The sequence below is a fragment of the Tetrao urogallus genome, assembly GCF_951394365.1.
Source record: "Tetrao urogallus genome assembly, chromosome: 2".
NCBI lineage: Eukaryota > Metazoa > Chordata > Aves > Galliformes > Phasianidae > Tetrao > Tetrao urogallus.
The window spans coordinates 26,494,860-26,512,583 of record NC_136814.1 but is presented as its reverse complement, the minus strand read 5'-3'; the positions used below and the strand labels follow the sequence as shown (position 1 = coordinate 26,512,583).

Here is a 17,724-nt window from a genome sequence, read left to right as displayed (position 1 = left end):
AGGGACCAGACAAGCTGTATTAATCACAGTCCTTGCTGAAGAACACTTGAAAACAGCATGCCTTGAAGTATTTCCCAAAGCATACCTCTCCAAGTCCACCTCTGTTGTCTCTGAAGACAACAGACCCCTCACTCTTCCAAAGCCAACTGTGGCTGCCTGCAGGGGACAGGAAGGTATGGAAGCCCTCTAAAGAAACGTGTTAAGTTCCCTGATGCAGATGGGATCATTGCACTCCCCACTGGTCCTACAAGAGATGGGTAGACATAAGATAAACAGTGACAATTTAGTTTTATGTGGATGTATGAAAAAGAAGAAGAGGACTTGTTCTAGAGACCATAGATGCTTCGATTTGGATGCTTACCAGAAGCTACAAGAAGTTAGCTTGCCAAATGGCCAAGATGAAGTTCATGAAACACCACTGCAGGGAAAGCAAAAAACAATGGTGCAGCACATGCAGGCTTTGCAGCTGTACTTTCAAAGCTGCTGCTTTATTATTTTCTATGTGGCTGTTCATAAACCCAGAAAAATTGCAGATGAAAACCACAGGTCTATGCCCACTTATACACAAGTACTTTTAGCACAGCACAAAAAAGTCATTATTTGGGCAGAATTGACAGCCTTGCCTTCAGTAGCTGCTAACTGCAAATGTTCTCGTGCACTAATTACAGAATGTGCTAAATAAGAGATGAATCAGGAGACAAACAAAAGTTCCCCAGTTCCAAGAGACTGAGGATGCTTGTGCAAAAGGCAGGCTAGCCCTGAATTCCTACTGCAGCAATGGGTAGACGGTGATGCTGTAACCATTCCCCTATACTGGCACCATCTGATGACTACCACACACTAGCACTACGCTGTGCACTAGCTCCTTAGTGGAATCTGGCTGCTGAAGACTGCAAAACTAGCCTCACATATCTGTAGGATAGTTTGCTTAGAGCACCTCTCTTCAGTGAAGGCCCAGAGAACTTTGCCTGGATTCATCAGCTTTCATGCCCTCGGATATGAAGAGGTATGGGACCTGGAATGGCTCTGATGGAACCCAGACTGACAGGCTCACAGCCTGGTGCTCTGCATCCATACCACACCCGCACACAGACACATGACCAGCTGCATCCTCCCTGTGTCTGAGAAAGACAGATGCTTTGTTATTAATTTACTGTAGTATGAGGGTAACGATTTATCTGGAGATTTATGATTAGCACTAGAAAGGTTAAAGTGTTAATAATGGTAAAAACAGCAGCATGCAAGTCTTTTCCCAAAGGCAAACAAACATTTCCCTCCATTTACAGATAGGAAACTGAGGTATAAAAAAGCTAGGCAACTTGCCTAGAGTCACAAGATGAGTCATTGACTGAAAAAGGACAAGTCCCAGCTAAACCTGATAGAAATCTACAGCACACTGATGTGGCTCTTTCATAAACATGAAGTGAGTCCAGATGCAGGCATCAGAAGGTTATGCTAATTGCTTGTTGCTTTCCACAGCTGTTAATTTTGTGGTGAGCTGTAGCACAAGAGCATGTGATGACCTTAGCTGTTGTTTACAAAATATTTCTATTTTGGAAGTTATTACCTTGTAACTATTCCTGTCTTCCTCTCCTTCCTGATGGGAGAGGTTTTGACACAGAGGGCCAGTGATGCTTTTTTGGGCTATTTGAGTCACTAAGCCCACCAAGACCACAAAGATGCATCCGTAACAGTAACTGGTCTCAGTAATGAAATCTCAAAGCAGTCACAATATATACTGTCAAAACATTGATCCTATTTCAAATCCAGTTAAATTAAACATGAAGAAAAACAAAGTTTAAAATAAGCCAACAGGACAGAAAAGTTACAGCTTATAATTTCTGCCTAAAAGAATTAACATCTCTGAGGAAGGCACGCTGAAAAGTAATTGTAGCAATTCACAGCGAGGTCACAGCAAGCACTAGGCCTTTATTACTTTTGTCTTTTCACACAGCAGTAAAAATAAGAACTGCCTCCAGCTCTCTGCAGGATGATGGACAACAGGCACCTGACTTCTCACCACAATAAACTCCTTTTTTTTTTTTTTTCCAATCCCACCAGCCTCCTCTTCAGCCTTAAGTCAGAAGCATAAGTGGAATAAAAGAAAACCCTGCTAGTGATCTAGTGATTTTGAGGACCATAGTACAGCAGTGAAATCCTAAGCAAATAACACGTGATTAACTTAAAGGATGACGCACTCCATTAGGTAAGTTCTTTTTTTCTTAACAATTAGCCAGATTGTAGCAAACAGAATGTCACATATTTTGAACCAGAATTGAGGTCTGGTTTGATAGAAAACAGCCCCATAAAAACAGCTATAAAAGTCTTTGCTGAGAAATAGCGTGAGACTACCAGGTTTTATGCGAAAATTGTCAATTGTAGATAATTGATAGAATTTGACAAGTTCTGCATATGTAACAGTAAATTATCAGCAATGTTCTGGTGTGCTCTGCTTTTTTTCTTGTTGCATGTAGTAGCAGAGACATCTAAGAAGTAATCACAGCACTTTATTTCACGTTATTTCAGGCTCACAATGGTGGAAGAAAAACTGTGTCTCTTAAAAGCAAGACTGCAGGGTCAGAACTCCTTTTACCAGTCCTGAAATGCAAATGGTAGAATGTGCCGTGCAACTCTCCTCCTCACCAAGGGCCCTGTATAAAACTCCTTCATGAGTTTGGATGTCACCACTGGGTAGAGTTCCTTCTATTCTCCTTTCCCTGCCTGAGCTTTGCTACAATATGTTTCAAAGTGATGTGCAAATCTTTCAAGTCCTTGGGAGATTCAAGCAGCCAAGAATAAGACGAGTGGAGGACTTTTTCTTGTTCAAAAATTTTCACTTAAAACTTGGGAAAAACTGGAATGCTGACAGCCTAAATAACATTTAATGGGCTGTTTGCCCAATCATGTTCAGCAAAATGAAACTAATTGCTACTATCAAATGACATTTCTTAATGAAGAACTGCTTCCTCTCCTCATTTAGAAACATATTTTAGTTATACTTGAAGTTTTCTGTGTTACGGAAAAATAGAGGTGAGCAGAAAAATCACATTACTCCAACATTTTATTTGTTAACATTTAACCAAGCAGTATTTCAAAAACCAAGTGGGATAGATGGGCAAATTTACTGTTGGTGTAAGGTGTTGAAACAGCCCTGATTTTAACTATTCCTTTAATACCCATGTCATCTTATTCACCACTGGAAAGTGAAGGAATTCCAGGTTGTCCATGAATGCCAAAACTTACCAGCTTGTAGCCAGATTTGTTCAAGAGTTGTCCACAGCTGCATAGGTCCTTGCTTCATCATGCTGCTCCGCATTGTTATTTCAGATATGGCTTGTTCCATTCTTGATGCGGCAAGGGAAGAGGCTCGCTGTGATCCTACGGACCAAACAAACAAGAACAGCAGTGTATTTTATACTTCGGCATATTTGGCTCCTTAGCTAGACAGGTCTGATTGTCTTCTCGAAAGCCCGTTTTGTGTCGTAAGACTTACATTGAATTCTGAACTGGAGAAATATGCCCTATAAAAGGTTATTTTATTGAAAAGACTGTATTACCCATGGGCTGCACCTCAAGCAAGTGAATCAAGAGACAGTAATTTTATAGAAGTCTGCTTATCAGCTTCATTGAGGAAGCAACTGTATTTTGCTCATTTGGATAGTTGAATTCTATCATCAAATTATTTCTTAAGAATATTTATTAGTAACCTGTTTTATAAGCATACCATCACTATACAACTGCAGAACGTGGCTCACTAATGTAAAATGCTAGTACAGAGCTACAGAGTAGGTCAGCAGCATTCAAAGAACGCAGATTTCAAGTGACATCAATACTGTCCTGTTGGTTTAGAGACAGCGTGGTTTTTCACTTAACCTCAGGGAGCAGAGAGTTCAGTGCTTTGACTACATTAACCTTTAGCATGTGCTGTAACATTTATGTAAGAACAAAGGATTCACACCCACAGCTCAGGGAACAAAACATCACATCAAAAGGTGATTCCAGAAAGAAGGTACAAACAGAAACCATATTCTCAAGTGCGGTATGCAGTCATTTACTGGTGAGCCACCCTTTCGCAGGACTACCAAGAGGATAGTCACAAAGCATGGAGCTATGAAATGGGACTCCAGAGCTGGCTTTGTGAAGTTTTGAGAACTAAATATTTTAGTATATATAGGTTTAATGTGATTTTAAAGTTAATAAGCTCTTTCTCTAGAGAGTTGTTGTGACTAAAGCACTTGGGCTGATCTGGTAGATGACAAGATCTTGGAGCTAAAATCCCATGTTCTCTCACAGCAGCCCTCCAGAAAGAGCACAGTAACAGGTATTTGGAGAAGCTGTGGTAGCTCTGAGCATGGGAAAGAAGTGCAAAAGCCTGTCACGGGATATATACATTAAGCAGTCTTTTGAAGAAAGATCCAGCACAGAGGCCTGCTGACACCATGGCCCCCCATAGGTGATGGTCAGCTGTCAAGATGTGCTTTAGTTTCAGCCCTCTCCAGTTTTTCCAGCTGGAGAGGGCTGAAGCTGAAGCACATCTTGACAGCTGAGCATCATCTATGGGGGCCATGGTGTCAGCAGGCCTCTGTGCACCCCATGCTCCTCTGCAAAGACTGTGCAGACTGGGCAGAACACTGCCCACAGCTTTCATACAAGCCAAAGCCTCTGAGAGCATACTCTCTATGGAGAGACCACAATTGCCTCAAACTGCCACGGGAAACGCTTGTCCTGTTATCTCACTGCTAACCAATGTCATTCATTTCCAGCAGCAGAACTTCAAAACAGCTCCCCAGCGCTCAGCACAGACGCCTCCCACAGCTCCCTTGCAAAATGCAGATGTGCTCCTCCTAAATGCATTTTTAACATTCCTGCATATTTTCAAAGACATTCCTGACCTAATGTTCCAAGAGATGACAGTGCAGTAATGCAGTAATTATGGCTACGATAGTACCGTAAAAGTCATTCCACATTGTATGGAGAATTTATTGTAACAGTTTATTTAACAGATCAATCTTCTTCTGCCTGTTTCACTGTATGGAATTCCTCCCTCTGCCGTGTCCACTCCTGCTCATCTCTCTCCCTCCATTTAGAAGAAATTTCACTGCAAAAGGGCTCCCAGGAACTCGCAGGCAGAATGAGGTTGTTTAATGCAGGGAAAACAAACAGGCACTCATCCCCAGCAGAGAGGCAACATGAAAATTGCCATGTGAACAATTATTGATGCTGTTTAGGGCAGACTCACATGGTCAAATTCAAACTGCATGGGCTTCGTGGACTTGGTAGTCAGCCTAAGCAGATTCTTGTATTAGCATTCCTGATCAGAGTGGTGTGCTTTAAAAGCAACATTCAGCATTACATTCCTCTGCCAAGGCTGTCCTCTTTCAGAGAGGCTTTCTGGAGATGTGCAGCACCTATACCTAACGCTGTTCTGACTGCAGTGAGTGGGCAGATGGGCTGTGCCTTATTCACATCTGCTTGGGGAAATCCTCTTTTCCTTGCAAGTCAATGCATGGGGATGATGTTACTATGAGGGAACTCTGCATTTTGGACAGGTTCATGTGTTGCTGCAGGGCTGAACAGCCATTTCAGGTTTAATGAAACATCCTTTCCTCACAAATAAGGCTTTAAAGAACATCACTATGAGGAACTTGAAGAAGCACAGGCTAGCTTCTCCTCTCCCTCTTAGCCAGGCAGGTAGCTGCTGAAGGCAGAGAGCCTGCAGTGTGACACTGATCTTTGTCCACTGCTGTGTGTGCTTCAGCCTGTGCAGCCTTAAAAAGGGAACTTGAGTTACTTAGCAATTTACTGCCTTTGGCAGTTATATGCAAAGAGCCTCTGCTGTAAATTGCTAAGTAACTTGGGCTTCCTTTTCATGTTGCAGTCCTTTGATATTTCTTTTCCATTCCAGCCTAAACAAGGAAGCAAGCCACACCAGGCAGTGATCAGCTGATCTGTCCCCAGCCCTGCACAGTCTCAGACAGATATGTTCCTTGCTCTCAGCACACACGTACATGGAAAGGCTCCATTCCAGCCCAAATCCAAACAGTAGCAGTTTGCCACTGCTATTTCTTCTCACCTCCGCAAGCCCTTGTAGGAAGGCTCCAATAAACCCTTTAAGGGCAGGACTTTGCTGGCTTGGCCTTTATAGACAAAAGGCATCTAGCCACAGACCTGACCCTCAGGTGTATATACCAGTGACCTCAGGCCAAGGAATGCTGCCAGAGCCAGAAGCAATGGCTTCTGGCTCAGAATGCCTATTCCTAAAGGAATGAAGAACTTTATAGGCTAAAAAAAACCCACAAAACCTGTCTCACAGAACTTAAATGTCAAGCCTGAAAATACATGCAAATGTTGGCATAAGAAGACAGCACCTCAATTTGTTATTTTAGTGCATTTTCTTTCTCTTTTTAACAGCTCCACCAGACAGAATATAAACTTTGCGTTTTACAACAAAGCCCTCTACACATTTTTTGAAAGAAATGATTAAAAAAAATATTTCATCATGAGCTCCACATAGAAACCTTGCAAAAACATACCTAAATAATTTTGCTGCAGCACTGTTATAAGACCAAGAAGGACTAAGTTAAATATTTTACATTTATGGAAAAACTACTATGAGAATAGGAATGCACCTCCATAGATTTACTGGGCTTATAAGAAATGTAGAATTCCCCAGCCTAAATCACTTGAGGCAAGAACATTATTAGATAAGACTAAATCACAAAAAGAATGAAATAGCAAGACAGCTGACTGATACCAGTGAATTTAGTTAGGAACGCTGCTTCAGTTAGGGGAAGATGAAGAAAATAAAGAGGAATTAATCTTCCTGGCAGGAAACCTAAAATTCTAGCACAGCAAATAATCTCATTGTGACCTAACCGAGGAGGGGGAGGCCGGTGTCAGACCCAGCTGCAGTAATCTCCCTTCGGTCACGGGGGGATCACAGAGCACTGTGTATTGCAGTGATACTGCCGCACGCTCCCTGGAGGCTGCATGCCGGAAACTGGAGCCTGCTGCAGGCTGCCAGCACCAGGCCTCCTCCCTCCCTTCTGCTGCAGCACTGGGAGGCACGAGGGGAGAGCGCGGCTGGAGCAGCGCTCTGCTGCCTCACCTCTTGCTTCCTCCAAAAGGGCCCCCAACTGGGACATGTGCCCAGCTGCTGCCTCCAGGACAGTACTGTGGAGGAGATAACCCAGGGAGTGAAGGCTGATTTGTCTGCCCAGCATCAGGGATCATAAGGGATGCTTGTGTAAATCTTCACAGTGACCTTCAAGTGATTACAGTCTCAAATGATTTTGCACCAACCACCAGAAAACATTCACATTTGCTCCCTTTTCCATCACTTTTAATATGCCAAGCAGCACTTATTCATTCCTTATTCATTAGATAAACTCTCTTCATCCATCTGTGTTGAATTTGGTCTTTTCTCTTTCAGTAATCTAAAGAACTACAAAAAAGTGATTCACACATACAATGAGAAAACAGACTACACAAAATATAGAAACATATCACAGCAAAGGATATTACAAGGGAAAGGAAATAAACAGATTAAGAATTACATAAATATATGCGTATAGAACCAGGAAGATTACAATGTCATAAATACAAACCCTCAGGGCTCGACACTGTGAACAAAAGAGCAGACACACTGACTAATGTTTTGATGCTTGAGTGTTTGCAGGCTCAAGACTTACCCTTGTAATGCTTTTTAAACCACTGATGAATATAAACGGGGGTTAAACACACAGAACTACAGAATGGCAGGCGATGGAAGAGACCTCAAGAGATCACTGAGTCCAACTCCCCTGCTAAAGCAGGTACCCTACAGTAGGTTGCATGGGTAGATGTCCAGATGGGTCTCTAATATCTCCAGAGATGGAGACTCCACAATCTCCCTGGGCAACCTGTTCCAGTGCTCCATCACTATTATGTAAAGAAGTTCTTCCACATGTTTGAACACGTGTGATTTAATAAAAGCCACATACAGAATAAGAACTTGTCATCCTCTTCAGCTGTATGCACTGAGGACATGACATCAGTTTTACCAGTTCTCAGACAATCACTAATTCCCTAACCTGAAAGCATGAGACTCACTCAAAATATAAGGTTTTTAAAAGTAAGATTCCCCCCCAAGTTTTTCTCTACATGCACATGCGTAGAAAGCTGATGTGTTTAAGATGAGACAGCACAGATCATTTCCTCACCAGAATCATTATCATGAGCATCCGGGAGCGTGAGATGAAGTCCGTTATGCTTTTTGATCACTGGTGTTTCGGTCACACTACTTCCTTTCTCAGAGCCACTGTAAAGAAACAAAACTGTTATCTGGCCACCTTTCAGCAGGGAGACAATGTTCTCCTCGAAGCAGGCAATAATTTCACCTAACTGTCTTCTGGAACTGAAAACTTCAGGTGTTTCTTGAATGTGTCATTCTAACACCACCTACCCAGCAATGGATGAGAAATTCGGTCACTGAAAAACCACGACCAGCAAGGGCTCCAGTTTGTGTGCTGCTTTCAGTTTATTTGACTGCTGCAATCTTTGCCAACTACTGGATGGGCAATGTGTTGCCAGCTAAAAAAACAAGTAAGAGAAGGCCAACTACCAATGTCCCGCATACAGAAGAACCACTGCCCCTTGGGATTTTCTGTAGAAGTTAGATTCGTGAGTGTGCTGCTCTAATCCTTTTGAAACAGACCAACCACTTTCTAAACTCCTTTATTTCAAGAAGATTATCTCTTCTCTCACTTTTATTCTATTTCAACAGAGAAAGAAGATAAAAGCTACCACACAGTACCACTTTATGAAGGGAAGCCTATTTGGTCTGCTTCTCTTCTAGACTTCTGTTCTTACACGACAGCTCTTCAAAAGAGGAACTCCAAAATAATAATAACCCTGTATCTAATGATAATCACTTAGTGTTGATCTCCTGAACCTTCCTGTCACCAAAGGACTGCCACCTCTCTAGGACCAGACGGATGGTGATGATATCTCCTCTCACCATCCATTAAGAGACAAAATATCAAAAGGAAAAGTAACTGCCCTGGCTATTTTTACTGGCACACTTCCAAGCCCTGCAGCTCAGCTTTTGGATAATATTCCTTCCAGGAAAGGAGCTGTCACAGAATCGTGATTGCTGTGGATGCCCAGTCTTCCAGTTTAATTAGTCCTATGGTACAGACTGCATAGGATTCCCTTGAATTTGTATTAATCCAGCAGAAGAATTACCTTGGGATTGGGATTTGGTTTTAAATACAATTGTGCTGTAATCACAAAAAACAACAGCAGAAGATAAACCAAATCTTGCCCTTGCCAACAAACAGTCTAGGACTGAAAGCCACTTACTGTCATTTGTCATACTGGTAATCGCATTTATAATAGCTAATTAACCTCTTACTAGGCTTAGGAATCAAACATTACAGTTTTTGTTAGTGGACCATGAATTCTCGGCGACTGACTGCTCATCTAAGTCTGGCCTTGACTAGGCCTCCTCGTTTTACATACTGGTTTCCAGACTGATGTCCCATTTGAAATTATTATGTGGTGAAAGATAGAAGGGAGAATTCAATGCTTAGTCCTGCACCTCTGTCTTGCTCAGCCATCACTGACACAAGTGTCACTGCCTTGGCTGGAGGATGCTGGTGGAACAGCAGAGGTATGTGCAAACCTGCCAGCTTTGCTTTATAATATTACTAACATGGTGCTTTGATGCAGCAGTCACCGTGAGGTCAGTGCTTAGGCACATGGCCGAACACTGATTTAGGCGTTAGATTACTACAGAAAGGACAGGCACTTAGCATGGTACATAAATACCTGCCAGGGGAGAAAGTAGGGAGAAAGTACTGGGCCCTAGAAGACTCTGTAGACTGACAAAGTTACAGTAAGATTGTGCAGCTGAGAAACCAGGGCCAAACAATACAACCAAATGCAACTGAAGTGCAATTTAACTGTGGGTGATTAGCTACTGATTGAACTAGTAAAGAGTTTGGAGTGTAACAGCTCTCAACCTCATATAAAAACAGGCTTTTCTTTTCCAAGAGGCCCTAACAAATGGCTGCCTCTAAGTCCCACTGATAAGAATTCCCCTTCAGTTCCTTTGAAAGCCCAACCCAGAATATTTTAAATATTTGTTAGCTGATAGTGCTGCAATTTGCATTAAAAAAGGTACTTCCTGCAGCACTAAATCCAGTCAAAAACTGCAGGTACCAAGTTAATTTCTGCTACTTTTCAAGCACTATTTCCTAATGCAAGATGCTTTCTGAAGCATTTTTTTGAGAAAGCCAAAAAATACTACTGGGAATAGCAATGAAATACACATTAGAGGTCCTAAAAGCAAAAGCAGAGCAATTTGTTTTGTTTAGGCTTCTATGGCTAAAGCTTATCAAAAGCCCCTAAAGCTGTCACATCTTGGTCTTTTAAACATAACAGCCAAAGCACAGCTTGAGATCCAAATGCAATCCAAATGCTTGAAGTATTTGTCTGTTCTCCAACTCAGTCCCTTCAGTCTCAAGATTGCAACCCCCCAGCTTGCAACAGTAAGTCACATCCAGTTCTACATGTTCAGTGTGGATTTGATCACCTTCACGAGGACGACTCATGAGTGTAAAGATTATTCATGTGAAAAATACAAGATTGAATCATCAGCTAAAGACACTAAGGCTATGGAAATCAATGATTCCAGCATGTAAGAGACTATTTCTAGTGCTGTGTAAATATATGTAGTGTGTGGTCTGCTGCTCATTTGCTAAACCAACACGGAATTACTAAGAATCCTTTAAGGACAGCTTGTACCTAGACACGCATCATTCTGTACCACCATTCTGGTGTTTATAAAGCCCGTGTAAATGTACTCACAAACAGGGGAACAATAAAACTTCTTTATCAACTGGGTGCCATGACCGCTGCTGTCAAGCATGTTTTATTTTCCATCAGACACAACCTCTACAAACATTACAAGAGAGAGGTAAGTATAGTGTTGGGACATTTCCAAGGGGGGAAGGGCTGTACATTGGTATCATGACTGTGAAAATAACCAAAGGAAGAGAGAAGGAAGAAAATTCAAACTGTCAACCTTCACACTTTCTAAACTCTTTTCTGGAGGGGAAGCAGATGGCAGAAAGAGAACATAACTATGACCTCTTTCAGCACTATTCAAATTCTTTTTTTTTTTTTTTTTTTTTTAATCGTGGATAAAAATCTACTTCTGTTGCTTGTTTGAATATTATTATTACTTATTATCCCTTTCACAAAGTAATTTAAGTATCTGGACAATTAAAGAAGATAGCTACATCCCCATTGTGAAATCTGAACAGTTGGACAGTGGAGAAAGCCTACCTGTGCTGTAAAACACTATAAGCCATCTGCCACATCTGCAACATACGTCTGCATGTCACCAGAGCCTCCTCAGGTCCTTTATGAATCCATTCCAGCTTCACTTTGGTGAAGAGCAAGCTGCAAGATGAAAAAGAACAACTTCTGTTTTATTGGCACCTCATAAATGTTGAAAATCAGTATCACTCTAGTAAGATCCTGGCAGCCAGCAATTTTGCTTTCTTAGTATGTCCAGTTCTAAAAGAAAACACTGGAACACAAAACATTTAATTTGGCTCAACTTTAGTTCCTGACAAGGAGATGAGAGGATTACCAGTATTCCTCAGCTGCAGTCAGATCTATATCACAAAGCTGGCAGGATGTGTTAAAAGCAATGTGTTACAATGCCAACAAGGTGAAGCATACATTGAATCTCATTTTATTGTGGACAGCATTAAAAACAAAATAAAAAGGAACTGGCAAAACACAGAAACCAGAATGCTTTTTCAGTCTGCCATCCTCCTATGACAATGACTTACATAATAAATATCAGACAATATGTTTGGGAAAAATCCAAAGCACCTAATATACTTAAACAATTATGTAATGCCTCACAGGAAGGAAATATTTCCTCTTCACTCCACCTGGCATCATCTTGTGCCCCTAGGCAAGACAGCTGATAGCCCTGGTATGTTTTTGTACTACATAGTGTAAGAACAGCTACTGTTCTTGTACCTAGAGAATACACACTTGCACAGACCATGGGAATGCAGCAGAATTAGGTCAACTTCAGGTTAGAAGACAGATTCAGTAATGACACAACTCACCACTTGCTGCTAGAATGGCTTTTAACACTGTCTCTTACAAACATGTAAAAAAAATTTCTTATTCCTGTTCACAGCATCAGCAAGACACATACTACAATAGTATCCAGTGTCTAGTTCTCATCTGCAACTCAAATTGGATGAGGTTCAGAAAATGGTTATACTAGTGCACTGAGCCCCCAAAAATGTAGTTCATCAGAGGCTCAAGAAGCTTAGTTGATTTAGTTTAACCAAGGAACAGCAGAGAAAATATTTTGCTTCAGCCTGCAATGGAGAAAATGTACTTAATAGTGAGGTTTAGATCTAACAGAAAATCAGAAGATTCAAGGTTTTGTTGGAAGCTGAAACTTATCAAATGAAGATGGTGAGTAAATGCAAACATGCAATTATGAAAGCAAATAACCTTTGCAGCATCTACCTTGTGTGTAGAGTACATTCTTTAAAGTTTTTTCAGCAAGACAGGGTAACTTCTGGAAGGCAATGGTATTAGACAAATTGAAGCTATGGGCTTGATGGAGAGGCTCACAAGTTAGATTCTTTGCAGTCTGTTCAGCGGAGGAATGGACCTGCACCATCACTCATTGCCCTTTTGGCAATTCAATTCTGAAAAATATTCTATCAGTCCAAGCACCTACTACCATGAACTATCGATGTTATTTTACAAGTGCAGAATATTTTTAAACCATCCAAACTTTCAAGGTGAAAGACCTTCATAACCAATGTATGACATCCATTGCAGCAGAAGAGTAGTGGTCAAGGAGACCCGAGGGCCTTGAGAAGAAAATACTCGTATTATATCCCCAAATAACACCACGCTCATGGATGCTAAAGGATAACACTCTTAATACTAATCAAATAGAACATACAAGAATGAATAATCTGTTAACAGTCAAACTACTATGCAGAAGGGATACATTAACAGTGTTCCTCCTTCATTTCATACCTGTATGGATATAGATAGTTTAGTTATCCGCACACAAAATCACTACACAGTATACTTAAACATTGTAATTAAGCATTATGAAGGTGAATATTACATTCTTTTTTTCCATCATTCTGCTGCTTTTACAGTGACTACATATCAACTTCTTTGGATGAAGATGCAAAATTCTATCTGAAGAGTGAGAACAACTAATGAAATACAGAAAAAGAGCAAATCCCTAACAAAAACATAACAATGTCTCAGCAGAATATTATCATCAGTTGTAAGACATAGGCACACAAAGGTTAAAAAAAAATAACAAAGAAATAACACAATTTTTGCAAGCGTCACTGCAATGGAACATTAGCAGATCTTAGAAATACCATGCATAGTTAACTGTTGTGGTAATGAGACTCTGGAATACTGCTGTTCATGCTATCAAGCAATAATATAATGAACAAAACCAAAAGGCAAACAGGAAGAACGTAAGTGGCAAAAGGATTCAGGCTGTACTGACAACAGTAGTAAACAATGAAATTCAACATGACAGTTGCAAGCTGGAAAGAAAATCATTGCATTATATATGTTATATGTTGTTTGCATTTCTCAGCTCCTAGTAAGTTTTGTAACAGTAAAACTAGATAAATAAAAATACAGAGAGACCAATGAAGTAGATGGCACAGTATCATTTTTATCTCAAGTTTATCATTTTATTACAGAGATAGCACTCTTGCAACAAATAAATCTAATGGGTATCATGTTGTATCAGTGTCTGCACACAACTCTCAAGTGCATAAACAAAAGATCCGCAGAAGATCTCACTTTATTGTATTTTCTTAGTATCATTTTACTGTACTTTCATATGATGCTTGTAATATTAAACAGAGCAGACTCCTAAAGAGATTCCACATCTAAAAATAGCCCTGAGATTATCAATATAGTCATTGTTAATTCTGTTAGCCTCTGAAAATGAAAACAGAGATTGAACTAAAGTAAATACATAAATTGCAGGTACATAAGCATAGGAAAAGAGAGGAAAAAAAACCCAAGTCATTCTTGTAATGTGTACAATTTCAGGAACAGCAACAGTGGAAAATAACCAGTGCTTACTCTCTTGATACTGGACTCTAAGCTCCCTCTCAGCACAGGTTTTCTTCTAACACTTACGTGGACAGTATCAAAAGTCTCTGTTCCCTGCCATAAGGTCAAGTAACTGCCACAAGTAAACATACTGATCAATCACAGCAACATTAACTCAAATTAAAATCTGTATATAGCTGACTTTGTTTAGATAAATTCATTTGCGAAGCTTGAAAAATTAGGTTTCACTATTACAGCATATTATCAATGTGGATGAAGTTGGGAGATGCTATGTCTAATAATAACCTACTGACTTTGCAGATGCTCTAAAAATATAGTAAATTTATTAAATGGTTAATTAAGAGTTCTTAAAGCTTCTTTAAAATGGAGTTTTTAGTTTTAAATGTAGTAATGATGCATTTTTACAGCACCACAATGGGATCTCTTTGTTCTACTACATCACAAGCAATAATCGATACAAATACAAACAACACCACATTCCACTGATTTTGAGCTTGAGAGACTGAATTAGAAATAATAAGCACTATGTTATCACTTATCTATATGTTTTGTCATTCACCGGCTGCTTTTAGCCCTTTCAGTTCATCAGAGCTTGTCAATTAATGAAGTTAATTAATCAACGTCTCTGAGATTTACCAGATCAAGGCCATGATTTCCCAAAGTCTTTCTTTATTGACCTAGACTTTGCCCACCTACACACACAACTGCTGACTTATTCTGAATCTGCATGCAAAGGAAAAACAGACAAACAAAACTCTGTCACCAAGCACAGCAGTAATACGTCCCAATTTGTGGAGACAATTATCGACCTTAGAATGAAGATACTGATCCTCTGCAACTAATGTTTGCAGCCTGTGTGTGTCCTTCATTAAATGACAGGATGCATGTGCATGTCTGTTTGTGTGTGTTTACAGCCTTATGCCTGGAGAAAGAAACCAGAGTCCTGGTCACAGCTCTGAGGACAGCAAATGCAGTTTATCCAGTGACAGATTAATGGGGTGTTGGTACAGCAAGTGCCACTGGGAAGCACAGCCTAGCTTACCCTCCCTTACCTCTCAGCATTACGTACGGTCCTTTTCCGTACAGAAACACAAAGAAATACACCATTCCAGCTCCAATGAAAACCTGGGGGATGCCATGACCTGTGGGTAGGTGGCCCAACAATGCTCCCCCAGCACTGAACTCTCTGAATCTGCTTCCTCCCCATTAAGGTAGCAGATGCAAAAGGAGGCTACAAGGTGATACAGAACACAGATTGATTTAACAGATCTAGGAAGAGGATGGAGAAGATGAGGTGAATGATGAAAGTTTGGGAATGCTTTCGGTGCATGGAGCTGTTAAGTGGCCTTCTCAGCCTGGAAAAGAGACTGGGAGAAGAGATGACAGACTTATAAAATCACGAATAGTGTGAAGAAAATAAGAAATAAAAGCAGTCTGTGTTGTTTTAATTGAACAAGTAGGGGGTATCCAATAAAGCAATGAAGCTGTGGATTTTAAATGAGCAAGTGAAGTGTATTTTTGTACAATGCAAAAGTAAAATGCAAAACCCATTGCTAGGGGACGATCTGGGAGCAAACACATAAACAGGTTCAAAAAGGGATTAGACAAATTCATGGATGACAGACCCATCAGAGGCATTAAACTCTGCCTTAATGCAACGTCTGGCACAGAAAGCCTCAGAACGACTCAGCTGACAGAAGCAGGGATAACACATGAGGGGAAGGATCATCCCACTGCCACGTTTCTGCATGCTTTTCCCTGTGCATTCACCAGATGTCCTGCTGAAGACAGAGAAGCCCTTAGTTTGATCAAGAATGGCCATTCCTACATTTTGTGATAGCATAAATATAATTACAGCTTGTATTCTTTTTATAACCCAGATTGTATGGTCTTGTTTTATCTGCTAGTACAAAGAGAAATTGTATCTAGAACTGCAGTTTCTTCACAGCGAATTAGCTGTTTAGTTTATCGTTGCTGAGTTTAGCTACAATGGTGAGTCACCTACACAAGCCAATTAGTTCAAGTTCTTTTATCGTAACAATTAACCTTCCCAGAGCACCTGCTAAAGCCCTTGCCATGTTATCAATATGAAAAAAATGGCAAAATTGGTAAGCTGCTCTTAATCTTCTACATTCTACTTGATAACATCAACATCAAAGTTGCTGTCTTCTCAAATAACTCAGTGCTTCTTGCAGTCTCCTGACATTTAAGGGCACATTCTCTAGTTAAATTAATGCCAGCAGTGCTGACTGCAACCTCCTTTTATAACTTCATGCTGTGCCATGTAATCTATCACTTTCCCTACAAAAATAAATTGGTCATATACTTTTACAGACATACTGCCTATGGCTCATTGCCCATTTATCCCCACCTCCCCCCCCAATATCAACAAAAAATAAAGACAAGAACCACAAGCCTCAGCCCGGAAAAACAAGCAGATTCAAAGATGACACCCCTCTTTAGAAGAATGCCCTGTTCAGAGCCCAGATTCTCCACAAGAGTAATTCAGCTACTGCTGCTCCACAAGCCATGACTGCACAGGATGAGCAGTTTCCAGAGAGGTAGATTCTTACCTATTTAACATTCACATTATGAAGGTAATTTTGTAAGCTTAGCCCCCCAGTAAAAGGCACCTAGAAAGTTCCTGTACACAGCGTAGGAGGGAAACTATGCATGGATCCAAACATTCCAAGACAAACATGTCTGCAGCCAGTCCTATTTGGTCATTCAGTTCCTTAAGGTTCACTTGTGATGCAGAGTGCAAATATGATTCATTATTAATACAGCCCACCCAGAAACTGCTACTTACACTTAGAAGGAGGCCTTGAAACAAATCCCCTTAATCCACTAAACATACGCAGGCTGTCACTTAAAAAACAACAACAAAGCAACTAATAGTCTGCTGGAAGAAAAAACACAATTACTTGCTGGAAAAGAAAGCATTGAAAGTCTTCATCTCCATCTTTCTCTAGAACTAAGCCATATCTGGCTACACCCCAAAAACCGAGGCACAAAAATGAGTGATCAGCATTCTTTTTTTTCCTTTCCTTTAATTAGAATGTTCATTTTGAAGCCTAGATTTGCAATATTTTGCTTTTTGTTAAGAACATCGGAATCGAGCTAGCTGTTAGCAGAGGTGATGAAAGCCCTGCTCTTTCTCTTTTTTCTCTGTGTTATATAGGATCCTTTGGGTGACACATCTGAAAGGAACTTTGACCTTCCTCTCGCCCTGATGAGGAGCTGGCAACAAAATGATTCTGTGTCATCAAAAAACACATGCATTTCACACTACATCTAGCCTGAGTAAAGACAAAGATAATTTTCACAACTGCTTACAGCAAAATCTGGAAACTCTTAAGCACAAAGGAATTTTTCCTTCTGGTTCTGAAAGCAAACTGCCAGGAGAATGAAAGCATCTGGCTCAGCTCACAGAACAGTACACTGGTAAAAACCAAGATGATCCCCACAAACCTTCTCATCAGAAAACAAGAAATTTCTGACTAAAAGCTACTCACCAAAAACAGTGTTAACTTTGTGACAAGAAGGAAAAGCACCAACCTTGGTCATAGC

The 17,724-nt window shown here is 40.5% G+C and overlaps 1 protein-coding gene across 5 annotated transcripts in view; it reads right to left on the bottom strand.

The window, feature by feature from the left end:
- The window catches only part of TTC7A (tetratricopeptide repeat domain 7A), a gene marked incomplete at both ends in the record, with an annotated part of 161,190 nt that overhangs the window by 39,632 nt on the left and 103,834 nt on the right, over positions 1–17,724 (bottom strand). For all 5 annotated transcript variants that reach the window (XM_079532944.1, XM_079532945.1, XM_079532947.1 and 2 more), the window contains 3 exons: positions 3,244–3,378; positions 8,202–8,299; positions 11,332–11,448. In XM_079532944.1, the coding sequence (XP_079389070.1) occupies positions 3,244–3,378; positions 8,202–8,299; positions 11,332–11,448 (350 nt within the window). The remainder of the gene's footprint in view (positions 1–3,243; positions 3,379–8,201; positions 8,300–11,331; positions 11,449–17,724) is intronic.